At 51.0% G+C, this 24323-nt stretch overlaps 1 protein-coding gene and 1 long non-coding RNA gene across 4 annotated transcripts in view; one reads left to right on the top strand and one right to left on the bottom strand.

Moving 5' to 3' along the window:
* Positions 1–24323, bottom strand: part of EPHA6 (EPH receptor A6) — a 527052-nt gene that overhangs the window by 153857 nt on the left and 348872 nt on the right. For all 3 annotated transcript variants that reach the window (XM_074856969.1, XM_074856950.1, XM_074856960.1), the window contains exon 6: positions 2630–2754. In XM_074856969.1, the coding sequence (XP_074713070.1) occupies positions 2630–2754 (125 nt within the window). The remainder of the gene's footprint in view (positions 1–2629; positions 2755–24323) is intronic.
* On the top strand, positions 21169–21927 carry LOC141938319 (uncharacterized). The gene is made up of 3 exons (XR_012627202.1): positions 21169–21222; positions 21309–21466; positions 21838–21927. It is a non-coding gene; the product is annotated as an uncharacterized LOC141938319 (long non-coding RNA).

The raw sequence follows: 24323 nt of genomic DNA, 5'->3' as shown, positions 1-24323 counted from the left end.
TCCTACATCTTGCTCCAAAAGATATCTTCTATTTGGAAATGTCATTGTAATGCCTTGGGATATTGCTGGGTACATCCCATTAAAATCTCTTCTCTATAGATAGGCTTCCTCAGCTAATTATATATCATCTGTGTGTAACAGAAAATATAATCCAGCTGGTGTATTTGGGCCATATGGGAGTGCAAACTTAATACAGTTGCTGATACACATACAGCTTGGTATGCTTAATACAGTTCTCAGGGAGCATTAATTTTTGATGATTAACTTTAAGGGTTTGGGTGGAAAAGAGGAGGAATAAGCATTTTCCAGTTCAGCTGCACAACCTGAAGTGCAGCTGGTAGGGTTTATACCCACTGCATAGTGTGTTTCCTTTCCCGTGAGGGAATTCCTACAGAAGGACTCAGTGTCATTACAAGGCTGTAACAAGGCCATATCTTGTCCCACTCCTCCATCTGACTCAAACACGTGACCTTTTTGGCAAGAGGTAAGTAGATTACTATGACCTGGAATCTTTCAAAAAGTACAAGCTTTGGTCAGTGTCTGAGTAATAATTTTAAAGTATAAAAGAAAAGTTGATTACTATTAGCAAGGAAACTGAGATTATATTGATATCTGGAGTTTGATTTTTAAAGGGAAAGACAATACTGCCTATGAGACATTTTTTTCTTTTAAAAGTACTGGGCTGTTTGTGGAAGGTATTAAAAGATTATAAACTAGAATGGATAGATAACAGACTGCCGAATAGGACAGACATCCTGTACCAACAGAGATAATTTGCAAATGTTTAGCATCTATGAAGACTCCAAAGAAGGTCTATGTAGAAATGCTTTTCAGAGTGCATCTTAGATTTCTAAGGTCAAGCATTTAACCTATCCTTTGTGTGTTGCTCTGAAGACTCACTTACCGTCTAAGGTGACAAATGTTGCTAACTGTACAGTTTTCAGAATGATTCATAACCTACCGGAAAGAAGATAGTTCAACTACCAGGCCTCAACATACAGTGTTATTTCAGGATCATGATATTCTCTCTCTGGTTACATCTCAAAACTATTCAAGCAAAGGAAAACTTTTTCTCTTTACTGTGACAGAAACTTACAGCATCTTGGACTGCATGTCTAGGAATTCTTGTTCTCCTCACCAGCCAAGTCAAGCTCTCTAATTATGTCCTAGGTCAGCTTATCCACTGCATTTTGGGCTGAAAAGCTGCAGAACAGATAGCAGTGGTTTAAACTGTATATAACGAAGGGCTGCGTACGTAGTGTTGCTGCACAACAGACAAGACTAAGTAATATGTAGACCTCTAAGGAGAGCTATTTGCCATGTCACTTAGTATTGACAGATGTTAGAAGATAATCTATTGATAAAGGATTTTTATAAATATAAACTTTATACTTTAACATCCATATGAATGGTTTTGGATCTTTGAAACTGTTCCTAATCAATTGAATAAAATCTCACTATTTCTCTTGTTTAATTCACCTGGTTGTTATTTTAATATCAACCAACAAAACAAGGGCAGTGCAAGTCATAATGTGGCTTACTATGTTAATGGATCAAAACCTGAAGGACTCCCATTGGTGTAGGAAAGTAAGGTCTCCTTGCTCTGGCTACCAAGTATTCTAAGAAATCTGTCTTCTCCCTCTAGCTGTGCTATTCAAATTGATTGTATTTTTTTTCCCAGTTTACCATTTTTTTCTGCATCATTAAAACAGCATAATCTCAATAGAGAAGTGCAGCCAAGGAAGAAAATTCTCAGATATTTACAGAACCTAACATCCCTAAATATTTCTTTCATGACTTGGCTTATATTTCTGTTCTTTGTGGTTTTCTCAAATACCCATTAATTCCATCGTGACTTTCAGAGGGGGACACAGAAACAGCAAGAGCTCACTTGGCAGGCAACTGTTTAAGGTATGGACACCAAAAATTTCCTGTCTGCATCTTCAGGAATGAAGGCACTGATAAGCACTAAATTTTACACTCATTTTACACAAGGCCCTGTAGCCAGCTGAAAATGACAAAATGTGTTTTGTGCTTTGGGAGAAGCAGACTTCAAATTACCACACAAGACATGCTGTGTGTGCACCTTGTATCTTTACTTGTAATGCATATAGTTGCCCTCTTTTGTGTGAAATCACGTAATTTTGACAGAATGCCAGAAATTTGACATGAATGCATGCAGTTTCTCTCTCTTGTAACCTTTTGTAACCCTCTAAACAAGGCTGGTGCACTCTCTCATTTAAACTCAGATTATTGCTAAATAATGCTGCAAAATGAAATCACATTGATATTCACCTTAATTGTATTGTTTTGGTGTCACTCTAATGTAAAGTTTTTATAACCCATAAATCAAAATATGTTCAAGCATATGATCCATTTATCCATGTTCATAAATGTAGTTACTATGACACAGTATATCTGCTGCCTGCTTGCTGCTCTACTTGATTTTGACATGAAACAAGACAGTCATTAACAACAAAAGATCAGTACAGAATAAAACACCTACTTTATATAGCATTGTATGAGGGATCAAGTGACAAGTTTAAAGTATTTTTTTTTTAATATTAAAAATATGAAACATATTGTTCTTTAAGATCTGAGTTTGGGTGATGCTGTAAGTGAGACCTACTTTCTCATAGTACTTGATCTCGTAGTCCAGAATTGCTCCATGGGGAAAGTCCGGCTCTTGCCAGGAGAGGGCAATGCTGTTTTGGGAAGCCCAGTCCTTCCTTACCATACCTATCAAGGAGGGTGCTGAAAGGGAAAAGGATAACTAAGGGTTAAAGACGAAGCACACGGTTTATCCTTTCAACCTACTGTCTTAGGATACCAACCCGAGGTAACTTTGAGTGACCTCCAGACAGAAAAGCATGACAGATGGCAATTCTCAGGGAAACCATACAACCTGGAATTAATGTCTCAAGTACATCCCAGTAACTCCTTTGTTTAAAGTGCAGACCAGCTTCTGAAAAATGGCTATATACAAACGTATAGAAAGAAGTGCCTGTGCCAGTCCCCACTGCCGGCTCTGTGCACAACTAGGTTGCACTGCTGGCTCCGAGGACATCATGTCCAGAGCAGAACCACATTTCAGAGACAGTAAATTCTACATTCAGCATAATCTTCATTAAATGTTTTAATTCAACTGTGTAAAATGTGCATTCAGTTCACTCTTTGGGGTAAAATAAAGCGACACAGCCTAAGACAGATGCAATGAATCCTATTTCTGCTAGCTGCCTTGGCAGCAGCCAGGGCGTTTTAGCCCATCAGTGAGTTAGCTGTGTGCACTGAAGAGCCAGCTTGTTAGAGGAGGCCAGTGGCAGGGACTGGGTTACTGGCAAACCGTAGGGGCAAAGGTGCTCTGAAACCTGCCAGCTGTAATTGATACTGCAGGTCTGCAGCAGTGCAGCAAGTAGGAACTGCTTCTAGCAGCTTTTGGTAGGGGACCAACACGGGTGGATGCACCCAACAGCCAAACAATCTCACTACTGGGTTAACAAATTTTAAGAAATGGATTTTCTACCCTTTTGGAAAAGAAGGTGCACTGTTATCTACACAACAATTTCAAATGGTGCAAAAATTGCATACTAGAAAATGATCTTTGCTTATTTTATTGATCTGGTCAAGCATGTCAAAGCAGGTCTAATACTCTCCAGGCACTAATGTTGTTTTAATAGTATTGATGTGCATTTTTCCCAAATGTTACAACAAAACCAGTCATATTGTTCAACAGTCTTGAAGACAATTGAGTAAGCGAAACAAATAAACTACCATTAAAAAAGTTAGACCAGTGGTTCACAGCTTTTGCTATCTGTCTTTCCACTAACAAATACCAGTTTATTACACACCCTCCCCCATTCCTCTCTATTAGGAATCTTAACCTCTTCTAACCTTCCAAGGAGCTGTTTCCTAAAAAATAACACATTTTTATGACTTCTGTTTTTATCTTTTGAATGCAAGAGTCTCCCCAGGAAAATTAAATAAGAATCTGCTTCTAGTCACAAAATTTCACACCTGTTTTCCCTCCTGTAAATACTTCGGGAAGTTCAAGAAATGAAAACAATAAATAAATTCTAGAATGCAAACAAACACTAAAGAAAACCAAACCAGTTGTTTTCCTTTGAAAAAAGGGAAACTCTACACACAGATATGCACATAACAACCTCTTTCTCTGTGACACTGCATTTATATGAGAGAGAAAATAAACTTCCATCCACTGTCAATCTTCCCTGTGGATAACTGTTCAGTGGTATAATAGTACAGTACTCTCTGATGTGGAAAAAATACCCAACCCAACATGTTACACTAAGTGGAAAAAAACCTACCAAAAGTATTAAGTGGACAAAACAGATCTTACACAGTGTGTTGGGTTTGTGTGTGGTGGGGAGTTTCGGTAGCTCGAGAGGAGGCTACAGTGGTGGCCCCCTGTGAGAGGTTTCTTGAAGCTCCCCTAGCTCCAAGTCTCTGGTCAAGGCCGAGACAATTAGCAACAGTGGCTGCACCTCTGCAATAACGTATTTAAGAAGGGGAAACTGGGAGGAGGAGGGGGAGTTGTGAGGAGGAGTAGTGAGAAGGACACCTATGCAAACACTGAGGTCAGTGGAAGAAAGGAGGAGGGGGGGGAGGTGTGCCAGAGCAGAGACCCCCCCTCAGCCTGTGGTGAGAGGGCAGGTTGTGCCCCTGCAGCCCATGGAGGTCACTGGTGGAGCAGATGCCACTTGCAGCCTGTGGAGGACCCCACGCTGGAGCAGCTGGCTGCACCTGAAGAAGGCCGGGACTCTGAGGGAAGCCTGTGCTGGAGCAGTTCATCGCTGGGAGGACTGCAACCCACTGGAGGGACCCATGCAGAAGCAGTTTCGGAAAAGATGCAGCTCATGGGAAGGACTCGTGTTAGAGAAAGTTCATGGAGGACTGTCTTCCATGGGAAGGACCTCACACTAGAGCAGGGGAAAGAGTGTGAGGAGTCCTCCTCCTGAGGAGGAAGGAGCAGCAGAAACAACAGGTGATGAACTGACCTGATCTGACCGCAACCCCCATCCCCTGCTCCCCTGCACAGCTCCGGGGCAGGAGGTAAAGAAACTGAGAGCAAAGCTGAGCCCGGGAAGAGGGGAGGAGTGGGGGTGTGGGAGTGCAATTCCCCCCCCTCCCCTCCTGGGCCACATACCAACCTGAGGAGATAATTACTGCTGATGGCAGTACTTAGAGCATTAAGATGCTCCTTTGACAGCCTGGCTGGGTTATAACAGCCCACCATCAAGCAGAACAGTAACAGAACTGCACACCCATCAAGTTCTTGGCAACTGGCCAGAACATATCATTGTCCCAGGTAGGCCAGAGTGATAAGTATATGATAAAAATCAATTATCTCAAACCCTGTAAACAGCAGTCTCAAGTGAGACCCTTTGAGCTCTCCTGGACCCCAGCGGGTCTGTGACCAGCATCTCCCCTGAGCTAGGAGCCTCTCAGGCATTAACTCCTCCAACGGAAGGCCAGGGAGAAGTCAACCCGTTGGAGTCTCAATTATCGTCCATTGAGGAATGCTGATGCGTTGTGCGTATTAACTCTAAACTCAAGAAGAGGGAAATTTTTCACCCACTCACTCTCTGCTTACCGATGTGTTTAGGTACTCACAGTTATTTTGACGAGTGTGGTGACATACGCATTTTACTGGATCCAAATACTTGTGTCTGCGTGTTTGTACGTTTTATATTTGTGAATGTGCATGTATATACGTATAGATTTAAGGTACAATATAGTAAGTTAGTGTGAATCTTGTCATCTTTGAATCTGTAGTTAAGTTGCTATTTCAATCGCAACGTGTTTTACCAAATTATTTTGTAAATCTTTAAACTGGTTAATGATTAAGTGTTGCTAGTCATTAATAAATCTTGATTTGCCGCTAAATTACTTTCATTCATGACAGGGGGGAAGGTGTTTCTAAGACGTGGTTGTATTTTCTCACTGTCCTACTCTGTTTGATTGGAAAATTAAGTGGTGGTGTTTAACTTAAATTGATGTTCTTCTTCTTCCTCTAAGAGTCTGCCTTTTGTCTGTGACCATAATGGGTGCGTCACCCCTTCCGGTTCTTCTCTCAATTCTCGAGCCTTTTGTTATATTTCCTCCTTCCCATCCCTGCGGGTGAAGGAGTGAACAAGAAGCTGTGTGGTGCTCAGTTGCCCTCTGGGCTCAAATCAGGACACACAGGCAACTGTCCTACACCTGTACTTATGACTTTTTAACCACTGGTCTGATGCAAGGGAATGAGAGAAAAAAAGAATTCCTGCCAAGCTGACTAAAGGATTAACCTATTTTTCAGGAAGTCCTTAAACAGCATAATTTCAATAATGGAATAGAACAAAATACAAATAAATAAATAAAAAGCATTCATAGGTTCTGGGCCAAAATGATATCCCTGGGTATGTACAACTATTCCCTCAGTTAAAATTAAATTTTTACTCTGGAAATTGAGGATGAAACTGAGCTTTCCTAATGTTTGTCTGGGGTAAAATCAGCTCCTCCAAGCAGGAAACACAGATAGGTCTGTTTAAAGGAAAACAGGAGCTAGCAAACATAGATTTGTATTTGCTAAACACTGATCAAGGGCCGATGAGGGCATTGCTCATAAATTTGTTTACTATTTGTTGTTTTGAGTCATTCACTAGTATCGAGCTGTGATTTACAGGCAGATCTGAGGGAGCTATAGCAACCTTTCAGATACGTCTGGTACAGCCTGTGCGCCTGCTCACAGGTGACAGACATCAGCTGGGCCACCTTCCCCAGCACCTCATGGCTTCACCTCACTGCATCTGGGGGTTCACTGGTCAGACAACCAAATCCTTGCAAAATGACTGAGGTTGATTACAGAAAACACCAGGTTAAACTGTAGATTTATATTCTTGGCCCTTCTAGGCTTTTTAAATATAGGTACTGCTTTTACACTCCTTCAAATTATGACCTAACCTTTGTAAGCTTTTCATATGTATGGCATGTCCTGCATTTTTCTTTGGGTTCTTATTTCCAAATTCATGTAGCAATTTATGCATGTTTTCAGCCTGAGCTCACCACAGGAACTCCTCCATTTGAGGAAGTGCATGTCAAAACACAGTCCTGGCACATCAGAGGACCCTCTCAAAAGTTCAATATAAGAAAAAAGTCCAAGTCTTCTTCCTGGCAAACAACTCAGTAGCAAATTAATGGAAGAAAATTACTTCAGCCTTCTCCTAAATCAGCTGTACTTGACCTGCACTTGAAACTGAAAACCCCACACAGCAAGGCTGACATCGCACCTTTACCACTGTGCCAGCATTGCATCTTCTAAATCAAAATGTGGAGGTGTGTACATAAGGCTGTGAATATGAGAAGCATATTTGTGTTTGTATTAGGGTACCAGGAAAAATAAAAGTGTACTTTTTAACAAAAAGCCACAAAAGAGCCACCATTGACCATTTCTTATATGTTCTTACAAGACTGTGCTTGTCTCGACATTGCTGCTGCTCCACTACCACTACCTGGCCTCAACATCCTGTCACCATGGAGGAGTACGCTCTGAAGGAGATGAACTGTCCCTGAAGAAACCACCATATCTGCCTGAAGCCAGAACAATGACATCCTTGGCAGTGCCTGTCAAACTGCGCTTGCACGTGAGCCAAGTGAAGACCACTGTGAACACCTGGGCCTGTGAACATGGAAGAACACAGGGTGGCATGTACAATGACCTCCGCGGAAATGGGCACACTCTTTGGAGGAATTGTGGGGACTGGGACAATAAAAGGACTGCGTACTCCTCTCTCAGGGCTCAGAGCTGAAATTTCGGGATTTTGACATCATCTCTCTCTTGGCGGAGCTTGGAGCAACCTTATCACCTGCACCGAGACTGAGACAACGGGATGTCGCTGGATTCATGGTGGTGGTAACTGATGTTGCTGCATCTCTTCTGTTTGCTCGCTTTTTCTGACTTTTTCTTCTTCTCTCTGTCCTATCGCTATTATTGCTTGTTACGGGAAATAGAGCCTACAAGGTTGTAGGGCATCTAACCTCATTTGTGTCTTAAGTTCACTCCTAGGATCATTTAAGAACGCTCCCTGATATTGGATCAGGACACGCCTGACGAGACATCATCAACTGATGAACAAAAACTAATAGACCATAGACCATAGAAATGGTTTCAGAGCCATGATTCACCTATAGGTCAAAGGACCAAATGAAGTGCTAAGGTTTGGACAATAGGCCCAAGCCTGAGTTGACCTATAGATGAATCCTGTATATTTTATAACTGATAACCATTGTGCTTGTAGGTATTGTACTAAGTCATAACAACCCACTTATGCTGGTGTAAAAAGTGCTAAAGCATTGAAATACTGAAGCCTGAACAACAGGCCCCAAGCCGAAGCTGCTAACTTAGTATGTAGTCATTAACAAAGTATGTAAGATCAGTAGTGAAAGATGCAGCTTAGACAGAATATAACCAGTAGTGAGGACGAAATGCTGAGAGAATGTATCCAACTTCCCTTGTTTAGCCTTGTTCAAAGCTGAGAACCCACGTATTTGGCCTTGTTGTAAACTCCCTTGGTTTCCCCCCCTGAGCCCTGGGCAGGCTTTGGGTGGAATCCAACAGGAGAATGAAACCAGAAATTTTCCGCTCAAAACAAAGGTGCCAGCTATTCTGGCTTGCTGATTTGGGGGTATATAAGGCGGGACCCGCTCACAGCGACTTTGGAAGCCTCACCTACGGGTGGACGCACCGCGTAGGGTTTCCCACTTGCCGGGAAAGGCTCTCCAAATCCTCGCTGTAACCGGGGCTCCCCGGCGACTGCGGATCTGGATGATGGTAACATATGCAAGTGGTGATGGATCTTTCTTAATCACTATTCTCTCTCTCGTGTAGTAACGATTTGATGCATTACCCTGTATTTTCCTGTTTAAGTGCACTATTCTGTCTTTTCTTGTTGTATGTTTTCTGTATTATTCTGTTACATGATTTAGCTATTTCCAGTAAAATACGCCTGCTCTTTTCACTCTGGTGTCTGAGTTTAATTGGTATCCCTAATCAGCAAAACACGGGCCCACAATCTTTCTTGTTGGAGTGTAAAATAGCCAAAAGATGCCGATTTCCTGCATTTTTCCTGAAAAGGGCAGGTTTTTAACTCTCTTCGTCGCTTCTATTTTAACCAAGGCATTGCGCAGTATCAACAGTTACACCAGACACACGACATCCAAAGCTGACTATGGATCCCCTTTTTGCCATGAGAAGGGACTTTCGCACAAACGTGTCCCTGGCTGTGCTGGCTGCTCGGTGGGTGAAGGTCGTGGCTCACAGTGGAGCCTGTCTTTCGCCACGATGGTCATTTCCAGGGAGAGCAGCTTGTTGTATTGACCAGGACCCTACAGGGAGAACAGAAGGGCAGGGATGCAGACGCAACATTTGCCACAAGTCCAGCGGAGCAGGTTGCTCCAACGCAGCCCACTGTGACTTTCTGTGCTGCTGGACCTGTGGGGATGGTCAGGGGACAAAGGGTTAAACCTGAGTTACCTGCATGAAGCACAGCTGTCGCTAGCCTCGGTGCAAGCTGACCCAGGAGCTGGTCCTGAAACCCCCCAATCCAGGGCACGGAAAGCTTTGAACAGCTGTGACTGTTCTGGAACAGACTGTGCCATGTGCATCCATTTCTATTAACAACTCTTCTCCTGCAGCGGAAAAGGAGTTTGAGATCTTGCTCATGGCTACAGGAGGACGGTGGTGGCCTCGGATGGTGCGTGAGGCTCGGGGCTTGCCTTGCCTATGACCAGCTATGCCCCCAGAGTGACAGAGGAAAGGCTTTCCCTGGGGAAGAGCCATCAGAGCGCATTGGAAATGGAGGAAAGCTTCACTACGGTTTTGCTTGTAGGTGGAAAGTTGTGGATCAGAGAGGAATTCTACATCTTCCATAGCGTAACGCAGGCAACTGGCTGTACAGCAATATATTTTTTTTTTGTTTAATATTTCCTGGAAGAGTCTTATGCTGGTACCGAGTAAGGCAGAGTGTCAGACAAAGTAGCTCATTGAATGGGCATGATACAGGGAAATTTACTTGGCTATTAAAAGCCTCATTGCTCTAGAAGTTGCATCTTTTTTCTCTAGTCCTTTTTCTTGGAAGGGGATGGGCGGAGGGGCATGGAGGGTTTATCTTCATACCTCCTAAAACATGCATTGTAGCAGTCAAGATAGAATATGCCTTTCTCCTGTACCTTTTGTTTTTTGAGCGTGATGAATTCAGTCAATAGCCCACTGAGTTCAAGAGACACCTTTGATTTTTATCCTTTGACTGAACAGCCAGATGCAACCTCCCGTCACTGGTGTTAGCACCGGTAATGCAGATTAATCTGCTCTCTACTAATCTAGGCTAGGTACTATCCAACAGTCTATGCGAGAGTACAGCCCGATACAACGTTGCACGTAAGGTCAGTACTAAGAAGAGGTGTGACATTCAAATGAAAAACGAGAGAGCCTGTGCACCTTTTAATGGCTTGAAGGGATGACAGGGAGAAGCACCATATTTATAATACACACACACACACACACACACAAAAGTGGATCTTCCCCCTCAATTTCTGATCATTCTGTGACAAAGCCCTGCGCGGCATGATGCGCGCCCTGTCCACATTCAGTGATCCGGATGATGGGGCAGAGCACACCCTCAGACAGCTTGCAGAAGGCACATGACTGGGAGGAGAGGCTCCTGCAGCCGAGAGTTGTGTTGCCAACCAGAGGGACCTTGACAGGCTGGAGAAAGGGGCTGCCAGGAGCTTCCTGTCGTTGAAGAAGGGGAAGAGGGAAGAGCAAAGTCCTGGACCTGGGGAGGAACAAGCCCCTGGAGCTGTATGTGCTGGGGGAGACCCAGCTGGAAAGCAGCTGTGCAGAGCCCTGGGGTGATGGTGGACCCGAAGTTGAGCAACTTGGAGCCAGCAAAGTACCCCTGGGGCATTGGGGGCGAACTGCATCCCGGGCTGCAGCAGGCAGACCACTGGCAGCAGGCGGAGGGAGGGGGTGCTTCCCCTCTGCTCTGCCCTGCTCTGGGCTCCCCAGGGCAAGACAGCCAGGGCCATGCTGGAGAGAACCCCCAGCACGAGGCCCCGCCCACTTTCCGTTGGGCTCCCAGCGTCGGCCATTTTGGAGCCAGCAGCCACCAGAGCCGGCAGCACGGGGCTGTGCTGGCACGGAGCAGCTCTGGGAGGAGGCAGGGTCTGGCCGAACAGCGCTTCCCGGCACCGGCACCCTGCTTCCCATCCTCGCTGTGGCCAGCTGGGCCACATCCTTGGTGCAGAGCGAGGGGTCCTCCTGTCCCGGGCAGGATGGGCCAGGCCAACTGCTGCTGGCACTCCAGGTAGGCTCCCCCCGGGGCTCGGGGACGGGCGGGCACGGCCGGGCCCCTCAGCCACAGCCTTTCTCATGCCCACCGCTCTCTGCTCCGCAGGGAGGCTCTCACCGACGCTGAGGCGGTGCTGAGCACGGACGTGTGGCTGACCCGGGGCCACAGGAGGAGCGAGAGACGCCTTCTCCTCCTCCAGGAGGAACTGGTCGTCGCCAAGTTGCGGTAAGACCCTCAGAGCCCCACTGCCTTTCCCCCATCCCTGGCCCTGGCACCAGGCCGGGGACACTCTGGCACCAGCCCCAGGCCCTGGGCCCTTGGTGCTGGATGCACCAATGTCTGTCCCAAGGTGTCCTGGTTCAGCTAGGATAGGGTTAAGTTTCCCCAGCAGTGGGGAGGGAGCTCTAGCCGGGTTATTCAATACCATGCTGACTTCACGTCCGGGCGCCCAAGCGCGGGAAGATTGGTAAACGCGTGGTGTGGGGTCGCTCTCCTCACTGCTGTATCGCTATATCCCTTGTTCTGTTTCTTGTTATTACTGTTATTGTTCTTGTTCTTGCTGTTGTTCGGTTTGTTGCTGTGGCACTGTGGTATTAAACCTCTCCTTACCTCAACCCCGGGGTTTGTATTTCACTCCCTGCCCCGTTCCGGTCGGAGGGTGGGGGAGGGGCAGCGGCAGCGTGGTCTCGGGTCCCGGCGGGGCCTAAACCACCACAGCCTTTTTGGCGCCCAGCATGGGGCACGAGAGGGTTGAGATAAGGACAAAAGGAGAAGGTGTGTTAGAGCAATCTGTTAGGTGCAATTTTTCTGTTTTTATTTGTATTGTTTGATAAGGAACATTTGCAATGCTGGCCAACTTGCTTGCGTGGTGGGGCTGGATTAATCCTTATATCCGCTGTGTGTTCCCAGTGCTGGCGTTTGTTGTCGGTGGAAAATGTGTCAAGGGTTTTATTTTGCTATACTGGCTGCTGACTGCTTATAATGGGCTTGCATCAGTGCTTGTGGGGGTGAACCGGTACCTGTTTGCTGCCTGGGCTTTTGTTAGGGGTCTCACCCCCTCTATGGGTGAGCCAGGGGAAGAGATCCTCTCGGTTTTTCAGAGTTTTAGCTATCCTTGGAGCACCCAGGCCAGTGTGTTTGCGGCACAATGCTTTCTGAATGTCTGCCAGATCTTGTTTTGGGCCATGCGGTATTTCTCCAATGAGAGCAGCACCCGGAAACCTGCCCCGAGGGCAGATAGTTATAAATGGCAAGGTGTGTGGGAAAAGATGGGCAAGTGCCTGAGTCAGTGGTCACCTCCAACGGTTTGGGATTTCACTCCCGAACAAGTGCAGAGTCCTGATAAACTGGTGGAGTATCTGAAAAAGGTGTGTTGCCAATCTGACAAACCCCAGGAGACACAACTCATTGCAATGTGCTGGGGGCTTGCCCATGCTTACCGTGTCACCTTTACTACTGTTCACTGCCCTCAAGGGGGAGAAAGAGCTGCAGGATATGAAAGTGAACATACTGGTACAGCAGCTGGGCCAGGGGGACAGGCACTGCCAGTACCAGTCACCTCCACTAGCACAGCAGCTGGGCCAAAGTGACAGGCAGTGCCAGTACCAGTTGCCTCCACTAGCACAGCAGCTGGGCCAGAGTGACAGGCAGTGGCAGTACCAGTCACCACCACCAGCAGAGCAGCTGGGCCAGGGGGACAGGCAGTGCCAATACCAGTCGCCTCCACTAGCACAGCAGCTGGGCCAGAGGGACAGGCAGTGCCAGTACCAGTCACCTCCACTAGCACAGCAGCTGGGCCAGAGTGACAGGCAGTGCCAATACCAGTCACCTCCACTAGCACAGAAGCTGGGCCAGAGGGACAGCCAGTGCCAGTACCAGTCACCTCCACTAGCACAGAAGCTGGGCCAGGGGGACAGGCAGTGCCAGTAGCAGTCGCCTCTACCAGCACAGCAGCTGGGCCAGAGTGACAGGCAGTGCCAGTACCAGTTGCCTCCACTAGCACAGCAGCTGGGCCAGAGGGACAGGCAGTGCCAGTACCAGTCACCACCACCAGCAGAGCAGCTGGGCCAGGGGGACAGGCAGTGCCAATACCAGTCGCCTCCACTAGCACAGCAGCTGGGCAAGGGGGACAGGCAGTGCCAGTACTAGTTGCCTCCACTAGCACAGCAGCTGGGCCAGAGGGACAGGCAGTGCCAGTACCAGTCGACTCCACTAGCATAGCAGCTGGGCCAGAAGGACAGGCAGTGCCAGTACCAGTCGCCTCCACCAGCACAGCAGCTGGGCCAGAGTGACAGGCAGTGCCAGTACCAGTCACCTCCACTAGCACAGCAGCTGGGACAGAGGGACAGCCAGTGCCAGTACCAGTCACCTCCACTAGCACAGAAGCTGGGCCAGGGGGACAGGCAGTGCCAGTACCAGTCGCCTCCACCAGCACAGCAGCTGGGACAGAGGGACAGCCAGTGCCAGTACCAGTCACCTCCACTAGCACAGAAGCTGGGCCAGGGGGACAGGCAGTGCCAGTAGCAGTCGCCTCTACCAGCACAGCAGCTGGGCCAGAGTGACAGGCAGTGCCAGTACCAGTCACCTCCACTAGCACAGCAGCTGGGCCAGGGGGACAGGCAGTGCCAGTACCAGTCGCCTCCACCAGCACAGCAGCTGGGCCAGAGGGACAGGCAGTGCCAGTACCAGTCGCCTCCACTAGCACAGAAGCTGGGCCAGGGGGACAGGCAGTGCCAGTACCAGTCGCCTCTACCAGCACAGCAGCTGGGCCAGAGGGACAGGCAGTGCCAGTACCAGTCGCCTCCACCAGCACAGCAGCTGGGACAGAGGGACAGCCAGTGCCAGTACCAGTCACCTCCACCAGCACAGCAGCTGGGCCAGAGGGACAGGCAGTGCCAGTACCAGTCACCTCCACCAGCACAGCAGCTGGGCCAGAGGGACAGGCAGTGCCAGTACCAGTCACCTCCACCAGCACAGCAGCTGGGCCAGGGGGACAGGCAGGGCCAGTACCAGTCGCCTCCACCAGCACAGCAGCTGGGCCAGGGGGACAGGCAGTGCCAGTACCAGTTGCCTCCACTAGCATAGCAGCTGGGCCAGAGGGACAGGCAGTGCCAGTACCAGTCACCTCCACCAGCACAGCGGCTGGGCCAGAGGGACAGGCAGTGCCAGTACCAGTCACCTCCACTAGCACAGCAGCTGGGCCAGAGGGACAGGCAGTGCCAGTACCAGTCACCTCCACTAGCACAGCAGCTGGGCCAGAGGGACAGGCAGTGCCAGTACCAGTTGCCTCCACCAGCACAGCAGCTGGGCCAGAGGGACAGGCAGTGCCAATACCAGTCGCCTCCACCAGCACAGCAGCTGGGCCAGGGGGACAGGCAGTGCCAGTACCAGTCGCCTCCACCAGCACAGCAGCTGGGCCAGAGGGACAGGCAGTGCCAATATGAGTCGCCCCGTTACAGAAAACCAAATATACCAAAAAATCCCCTCGCAGTGTACAGGGTGATGATGAACCAGGCCCATCACGAGAACAGGAGGAAGAGCCGGAGGTAACCATCCGATCTCTATCCCTGAGTGAGTTGCGAGATATGCGGAAGGATTTCAGCTGCATTCCAGGCGAGCAAATTTGCACCTGGCTGCTCCGATGCCGGCATCGTGGAGCTGGTGTTTTGGAATTGGAGGGGAGAGAGGCCAAGCAGCTGGGATCTTTAGCCAGGGAGGCTGGTATTGACAAGGCAATAGGGAAACAGGCTCATACCCTCAGCCTTTGGAGGCGACTCCTGCTCAGTGTAAGGGAGAGGTACCCCTACAAGGATGATGTTCTATGTCGGTTAGGCAAGGGGACCAACATGGAGAAAGGCATTCAGAACCTCAGGGAATTGGCTGTGTTTGACATGGTTTATGGTGATCTGAATGATGAGCGGTCACCCACGGATCCAGATCAGGCCCCTTGCACACAGCTGATGTGGCGGAAGTTCCTGCAAAGTGCACCAGAGGCACATTCCAAAGCACTAGCAGTAGCGTCCTGGTGGCAAGACACCCAGACTGAAACAGTGGACGAAGTGATTGGCCAGCTCCAGCAATATGAGGGAAATCTCCCTTCCTCCCAACATGCCTGGGTTTCAGCTGTAAGGGAACTGTCTCAGAGGCTCCAGAAAGTGGAAGAGGACATGTCCTACATTCCACCTGCACGGGCCGATGTCTCAGCCATTAGAAGCAGGCGTTTCCCCACCCAAGAGAAGGGCAGTGGAAGGTACACACCACAGGGCACCCTGTGGTTCTTCCTCCGCGACCATGGGGAAAACACGAGGAGGTGGGATGGACAGCCCACTCTCGCCCTAGCTGCACGAGTACAGCAGCTGAAAGGGAAGACCACCATGAAAGGGGAGTCTTCCAAGAGAGACGCAGCTCCAGTGTCCAGTCGGAAATCCCCCAGACAGAATAGAATGGCCAACATTATGTCTGACCGTCTTGAGGGGACAAGTGAGTCATTCTTGCAGGAGTCACTCTTACAACAAGTGAGTGATGGTGAGCAGGATTAGAGGGGCCCTGCCTCCAGCCAGGTGGAGGAAAGGAATAATCGGATTGACTGGACGGTGTGGATCCGATGGCCTGGCACATCAGAGCCACGAGAATATAAGGCCTTGGTAGATACTGGTGCACAGTGCACCCTGATGCCATACAGTGGGGTTGAACCCATCTGTATCTCCGGAGTGACAGGGGGGTCCCAACAGCTGACCCTATTAGAAGCTGAAGTAAGCTTAACTGGGAAGGACTGGCGTAAGCACCCCATTGTGACTGGCCCGGATGCCCCGTGCATCCTAGGTATAGATTACCTCAGGAGAGGGTAATTTAAAGACCCAAGAGAGTACTGGTGAGCCTTTGGTATAGCTGCCCTGGAGGAGGTTGAGCAATTGTCTCCCTTACCCGGCCTCTCAGAAGATCCCTCAGTGGTGTGGGATTACTCAGTTGGTAAACGCGTGGTGTGGGGTCGCTCTCCTCACTGCTGTATTGCTATATCCCTTGTTCTGTTTATTGTTATTACTGTTATTGCTATTGGTATCATTCTTGTTGTTGTTCGGTTTGTTGTTGTTGCATTGTTGTATTAAACGTCTCGTTATCGCAACCCCGGGGTTTGTATTTCACTCCCTGCCCCGTTCCGGTCGGAGGGTGGGGGAGGGGCAGTGGCAATGTGGTCTCGGGTCCCGGCAGGGCCTAAACCACCACACAAGGGCAGGTGGGGGGCAGGGCTCTGCCCGGGGGCACCCCAAGGCGGCCACCTCCGGCTCACTGCCTGTCTCTCTTCTCCACAGACGTGGCACCACCCTGCGCCCACAGCTCCGCCTGGCCCTGGACCAGCTGTGGGTGCTGAGCAGCGGGAAGGAGACAGCGGGGGACATCAAAGAGGAGGAGGAGGAGGAAGGCAGCGATGAGGACGGGACCTCCATCCTCCTCATCTGGCCCAGCGGCACCTGTGTTGCCACTTTCGGGTGAGTCGTGGTGCCACGTCCCACGGCTGGGCAGGAGAGGGTCCCAACCATGCCCACGCCACCCTGTGAATGGCCTCTGCCCTCCATGCAGAGCCTGGGCAGGGAGGGATGGGGATGCGTTCCCACATCCTGCATCCCCTGGTCACCTTTTGGTCCCCAGAAGGGAAGGGCAGGAGCAGCTGCTCTGGCAGCAACGAGGGAGCCAGGGCTTGGGCAGCACCCCTGTCCTGCCCCACGGGGCCTCGTGCTGCCCCTCAGCCCTTCCCAAGGGGCAAGGCTGTGCAGGGGCCCAGGGGCTGGGGGGCAGCGGGGCCTGATGCTGGTTCTCCTCTCTTTCTGCAGCTCCCGGGCACTGAAGCAGCTGTGGCTGGGCAAGCTGCTGGGGTAAGCTAGGGGGGTGCTTCAGGCGCGGCCGGATGGGGGAACACAGCTCCCCAGGTGGGGAGAGCTGCCGCTGCGGCTGTGGGCAGCTCTCGGGCAGAGCTGCCTGACAAGGGAAAAGAGGTGGCTTGGGGCTCAGCCAGCTTTCTCCCTGTCCTTTCCTGGTGACAGGACACCCGAAGGAGCCACGGGAGCCCGAGTGACCAACGTCCCGTCCATCAAACTCCTGCAGAAGGAGCTGAGCCGACGCCATGGAGTGAGTGTCTCTCTAGTCTGGCCGCTGTCCCCGAGCACTGGCCCTCCAGCCGAGCAGCAGAGGCATCGCTGCTCACCTCCTTCCACTCTTTCTCTCCTGCCCAGTGGAGGACATTCAGCGCCAGGAGCCTGGAGAGGCTGATGGAGGGCCAGACAGAGGTGAGAACGGCTGCCTTTCACCCACCTCTGGCTGTGCCGGGGTGCCAGGGCTGTGCGGCGAGTGGGGTGAGCCTGTGCAGGAGGGAGGGAGGGTCCCGCGGTGCCAGCCTGGGTGCAGAGAGGGTTGGGGAGCTACCAGGAACGCCGCATGTCCTTGCTGGTGGTGCTGGGAGGAAACCTGCCACGTGAGGTAGAGAGCGTGGGAGGGCAGAGGGTCCCCGCTCTGCCGCCCTCAGGCTGCTGGTGCCGGGTGGCCGCTTGCTGGTGGCCCTTTCTGCCGCGGGGATGCTCTCTAAGTGCAGCCTGCTTCTTGCAGGCTGACCCCAAGCAAGGGCCTCCAACAGCCCCGTCTACCAGTGGAGGCGGACTTTGCCACTCACCAGGTAAGTTTGGGAACGAAGGGCAGGGAGGGCCTTCTTTTCTCCTGGACCGGCACGTCTGCACAACTGAGGATGCTGTTGCTGCTGCCCTTTGGCCAGAGGAAATCGGTGCCCATCACACTGCAGCAGGAGAGAGCTGAGTGCTCGGGACCCTTCGACAGTGCTGAGCACTCGAGGTGCTGCCTGCCTGAGCTCTGTCCCCAGAGCCGGGCAGATGGGTCCCTGCTCCTCGGCCAGAGCCGGGAGGAGCCGTGCTCCCTTGTTCCCTGAGTGTCACCCCGCAGGTCGGGCACCCCAAGGGAGGACGGACGTCACCCGGACGAGCAAGGACACCCGCTGGGCAGCGGCCGCTGGACGTGATTCTGCGGGACAGGGAGCCTCCCTCTGCTGCTGCTCGCAGCCTGGAGGAGGGCAGGGCGAGGGCTGGGTGGGGCTGTCCCGCTGTCCCGCTGGCTCTCAGGAGACTGCGAGCCGGAGCCGCTGAGCCAGAGCCCTGGCTCCAGCTGCCGGCTCCCTGCCCGTCCCGTCCCGTCCCGTCCCGCCGCAGCACTCAGCACCGCGCTGCAGGCAGGGCAGGGCAGGGCAGGGCAGGCTCCGGGAGCGCTGGCCTGGCGGTTCCCACTGACGGGCTCTTGCTCTCTTTCCCTTTGCAGCGGGAGGGAGCGGCGGCGGCAGCAGCAGCAGGAGGAGGAGGGGGCTGCCCTGGCCCTTTGCGCTGCGGCAGAGCCCGGCCGCTGCCCCGGCGCCAGGGCAGGCGGGCTCCGGCTGCAGCAGGGCGCTCTTTGGGCAGCCCCTGGCAGCCCTCTGCGAGGAGGCCGGCACGCTGCCCCGGCCCATCCAGGTAGGCCAGCCTGGACAGGGGAGCCCCAGCCCTCCCTCCGGCTGCTCCAGAGGCAGTGTCCCCAGCGTCTGCGGGGGTGGCTGGGGCACTGGGCTCTTCACCCACGGCCACCGCTTCTGGCGCCAGACCCTTTGCGGGGGCGGGGGGGAGCCCAGCCTGGGGCAGAGCTCTGGCCTCTGCTGTCACTTGTTTCTTCAGCCAAGCAGCTGTCCTCCTGCGTCTCCCGCAGGAGCTCCTGGACATCCTGTACCAGAGAGGACCGTCGACGGAGGGGATATTCCGGAGATCCGACAGGGGGACAGCGCTCCAGAAGCTGAAGGAGGACCTCGACCGCGGCGCAGATGTGGACCTGGCAAACCAGCCTGTCATCCTGCTAGCTGCCATCTTGAAGGTGAGCGCTTCTGCCCTGCAGCTGGAAGAGCTCCTGGCTGGCCTGGAATCTTCAAAGGCTCACCTGAAGCCCTTGGCCTTGCAGGACTTTCTACGCAGCATCCCCGGCAAGCTCCTCGTTGTCGGCGTCTACCAGGACTGGATGCAAGCCATGGAGAGGCCAAGCAAGGAGGCCAGGATGGAAGCGCTGAAAGTGTAAGTGTGGCCAGCAGCCTGCCTGTTGAGTAGGGAGTGGCAGAGTCCTGGGACTTGCCTGAAAAGGGACGGGCTCCTTAGAAGGTTGCATTTTCTGGCAGCTTGCATTTGCTGGGCTGGGGTTGCATTTCGGGGGGAAAGGGCGTGGGCAGGGAGCCTTCCCTTGCGTGGGCTTGGGTGAAACCAGGAGCTGGGAAGCAACAGTGTGTTTTCCTCCTGATCGCTGCCTGAGAGCACCTGGAAAGTGGCGCAGCACAGACACTGGCTCCCGCCTGCCTTGTGCAAGCTTCAGGGACAGCTGTGGGCAGCATCTGCTTCCTTAACGTTGTGTTCCTGCTCCCTCAGGGTGGCCGAGAAGTTGCCTGCAGCCCATCTCCTCCTCCTCCAGCGGCTGCTCTCCCTGCTGCAGAACATTGGCCACCACGTGTCCACCAGCAGAATGACCTCCAGCAACCTGGCCATCTGCCTGGGGCCAAACCTGCTGGGCCCACCTGACGAGGAGCTGCTCCCCCTCGAGGCTGCGCTGGAGGTGACCGAGAAGGTACGCTGTACTGACCGGCTGGCTGCAGCCTGCCTGGACCCTCAGAGCTTGCTCCTCTCTTGCGCAAATGCCGGTGGAGTGGCTGCCTGGAAGAGCAGCCCCACAGCCACAGCCTTCTGCGCAGAAGCAAGGCTCAGGAGCGGGAAAGGCTGCTTGACGTGTTTTCAGACACCTGCCCTGAAACCAAGGCTTTGATGTGTGCAGGTGAAGCTGCTGGTGGAATTTCTGATTGAAAACGGCAGCGACATCTTTGGGGAGGAGATGGCTGGCCAGACGTCACCTGAGCCCGTGGACAGACCCACAGGTATGAGGAGGGACTGAGGGCTGTCACAGCCTGAGCAGACAGCTGGGGTAGGGCTTCCTGTGGGTTTTGCTTTAGCTGTTGTCCACTTCCAACCAGTCACTTTGCTGCACACGCTTTTGCTTTCCAGAGTTGCCTTTGGAAAAGCAGCACGGCCCTCCAGGCGAAGCAGATGCCGAGCACCAGGCAAAAGCCTGCCTGGATGCACCAGCCTCTCTGCTCATCCTCCAGAGAGCAGCGGGGGGAGAGGCGGTGGTGGGAGCAGAAAGGGCGGAGGTATGGCAGCTCCACAAGCGCTGCAACAATGTGTCTTAGGCAGGAGGAGGGCAGTTGCTGTTGAGTCCAAGTAGCTGCTGTGCCTCTTCCTGGCGTTCAGTCTCTTGTGGCTTTGCATTTTATTTTTCCCCCCATGGAATGATACGCTGTCAGTAAAACTGGAAAGGTCTTTTCTCCTATGCCTTAGGCATGTGCTTAATCAGAGGAAATACCTACAAAACGCCACAGAAAGATAGATTTCAAAAGCAAAGCCTCCCACCACAGAAGGTTGTCTTGCACCAAATGGACATCCGCAGAGCTCTGTCTTGGGAGGGCAGAAGAAATGCTGGCAGAAGGAAGTGGGCAAGCCTTTCCTTGCCTGGCAGGGGATCGCAGGCTCTCTGCTGAATGGCCCCCACAAATGGACTGTCCCCCACCCATGTGAACACTGTGTTCCAGAGCGAGAACCTTGGAAGAAAGGGCTGACTCAAACCAGCCAGAGAGATCTCCTCTGTAGAGCTAAGGCAGCAACGTGCCAAGCAGTTGCTTACTACTTCAGGGCATCCCTTGCCACCTGCTAATGACGACCTTTCTGTTTTAGGCACCCGTTGCTTTGTCTCCAGCCACCACTGAGACCGTGGTAGAATCCCTGGGATGCGCAGAAGAACTGAAGAGCCTCTCGGAGCACAGAAGGTAAAACGAGTCAGCTTTGGTTAAATCAAGAACTGATTCCAGTTGATCCTGGCTTTCCCTGTCTAACCATGCTGTGGGATGGAAAGGTTTGCAGGCTCCTGCCAGGAAGACGACGGCCAAAGGAAACGAAAGAGAGAAGAGACCTGGGCAGAGGAGAGGCCATGCCACGAAGCAAAGAAGAGAAGAGAGGAAAAGAAGGGGACAGAAGAAAAGCAGGGAGGTGCGAAAGATCAGGAAGCCCCAGGTGTGTACCAGGCTTTGCTGCCTATCTTTGCCAACTCTCCACCCTGCTCTAAGTCAGTCCGACTGACTGGCAAGGGACGGCGAGGGATGGTGCTGTGCAGGGTTTGGAAATAACCCCGTGGCAGCTCCCCAGGGGAGCCCTGCTGTGTGGCACAGGGGCACTGTGCACCTCTGCACATGCACAGCTCTCTAAGGGCATTACCTTAGAGGGGATAAGGTGCCAGAGCCACCCCGGAGCTAAGGCCAGCAGTAGCTCTCTTCTGGGATATCAACAATTCCTTGTCAACTGTGTTTCCCAAAGAAAGGGGAACCAAGCCATGCCTGTTCCTGCCTTTGTGGCTTTACCAGTGCTTTCTGGCTCTGTCGTTGTAGGTGCTGATTTCTTGTTACTGGTTGAACCCCTGTGACTCCTGGGCTCCTGCACTGGATGTCCACAATAAAAGGACATTTTCTCCCTTCTGACTGTGTGTGCCATACGATATTCTGGACTAGGTAGAAGTTGTTTTGGGATGAATCCTAGTGGAGGAGTTTGGGATCATCATCCCTTGTGCCAGAATCCTTTCCAGCAGGCATCGGGGCTGAGTTCAGGTGCTTGAGGAGTCAAACGAAGCACAGAATCCCATAGAACAGCTGAGGCTGGGAGGGACCTGTGAAGGTCCTCTGGTCCAACCTGCCTGCTCAAGCAGGGTCACCTAGACCCGCTTGCCCAGGACTGTGGACTAATGGGCACCTTCCCTTGTCACACAGAGCATCTCATGCGCTGGAAAAGGGATGCTCTGGAGAGTTTCTGGCAAATCTCTGGAGAAGAGCTTCTCCCCGCCCCTCTACCAGGGGCTTTTTCAGCTCTGGTGCCCTTCCCAAGGACAGCCCCACCAGGTGGGTGCAGTCAGCACTGCAGGAAAGAACAGGCCGCAGCCGCCACAGTCAGCACTGCAGGAAAGCTTGGACCCCGGGGACCCTCCCAGGCTCTCCAAGCCCAGCCTAGCCCAGTCCAGACAGTGTCCAGAAGAGTGGTCTTATATCCCTTTTCCCAACGTGCTGAACTTCCCTTAAAGCATTAACCACCGGGCTGAAGTGCTAAGGCTTGGACAATAGGCCCAAGCCAGAGTTGACCTATAGATGAATCCTGTATATTTTGTAACTGATAACCGTTGTGCTAGTAGGTATTGTACTAGGTTATAACAAACCGCCTATACTGATGTAAAAAGTGCTAAAGTGTTGAAGTATTGAAGCCTGAACCACAGGCCCCGAGCCAAAGCTGCTAACTTAGTATGTAGTCATTAACGAAATATGTATGCTCATTAATGAAAGATGTAGCTTAGATATCATAGACTCCTGACTGATGATGAATGTAATGAAAACATGTCTATCCTGAATGTATGTATCTTCTTTTTTGCGTACAGGTAAGTTAACAAGGCCATGAAGCCAGCTGTCCGGCCTTGGGACCAGACGTGTGGCCTTGTTCTAAAAAGAACATAAATAAATTAGATAAGCAGGGAAACTCCCTTAGCTTCTCCCTTGAGCCCTGGCCAGGCTCCGGGGGAATCTAATGTGAGAGTGAAACCAGATGTTCCGCTCAAAACAAAGGTGCCAGTTATTCTGGCTTGCTGATTTGGGGGTATATAAGGCGGGACCCGCTCACAGCGACTTTGGAAGCCTCACCTACGGGTGGACGCACCGCGTAGGGTTTCCCACTTGCCGGGAAAGGCTCTCCAAATCCTCGCTGTAACCGGGGCTCCCCGGCGACTGCGGATCTGGATGATGGTAACATATGCAAGTGGTGATGGATCTTTCTTAATCACTATTCTCTCTCTCGTGTAGTAACGATTTGATGCATTACCCTGTATTTTCCTATTTGTTGATTTAGGTGCATTATTCTGTCTTTTCTTACTGTATGTTTTCTGTATTACTCTGTTATATTATTTGGTTATCACCAATAAAATACGCCTGCTCTTTTCACTCTGGTGTCCGAGTTTAATTGGTATCCTTAATCAGCAAAACATATGTTCAAAAGGATGATCCTGTATTTGTCATACAGAGGTTATCTATTCACATCTCAGAGGAAATACTGACTTTTAGGAGAAGGATTCCAGTCAGAAATTTATTGTACAAAGAAACAGGGAAATAAAACCAAGGAATTAAAACCTGCAGCTAGCTCAGTTCTATTTCTTTACTTGTGAAGTGCTACTAAAAGCAGTACTTTCTAAGGAGAAATTTCAGCTTCTTATAACAGTTGCTTACTAGAGCAGAAGTTATTTAGACCCGAAAGATCCTATCCATTTATTATTAAAGCTCTTTTTAACCAGAAAATTGTAAGATAGGTAAATCCTATTTGCGCACTTATAAAGACTGCTCTAATGTTCCTATGATGAATCAATGGGAAGTTCTTTTAATTAGTTGTTTCAAATCCAGTAGCTGCAGGAGAGCTCTAATTTGGTTACCCAATGAAACCATTTGAAAAAAAAAAAAAAGCTTAGAAGCACAGCATGGCTTTTAATCACTTTAATGGCAGCATTTTCTTGCCATTGGTACTAGGCTGAAGGATGGTTTCTGGCTCTTGAGCTCAGCGCTGATCTCTGTTTTGTACTGAGGATTCTTTGCACCATCTGCTCTGTATGTTTTCCTCTACACTGTTATAAATTTCTTGAATTACAATGAGTCATCTACAATGCTGTGAGATTCTCATTTAATTTAGTCTGATAAGTTTCTTTGTCTTTTCAAATTTGTATTGAATAATGAAAGTTCATTCCTTAATTCAGAGTGAGCTTATTTTACTCTAAATCTCTTTGGCTTCTCTTTTTCAGAATCGCTTTTCTTATACGCTACACAAAGGACAGAATATGTATATTTTAAATGAT

This window comes from Strix uralensis, chromosome 2, assembly GCF_047716275.1.
Source record: "Strix uralensis isolate ZFMK-TIS-50842 chromosome 2, bStrUra1, whole genome shotgun sequence".
Classification (NCBI taxonomy): Eukaryota; Metazoa; Chordata; class Aves; order Strigiformes; family Strigidae; genus Strix; species Strix uralensis.
The sequence above is the reverse complement of the archived record's forward strand: the minus strand, read 5'-3'. Positions and strand labels throughout refer to the sequence as shown.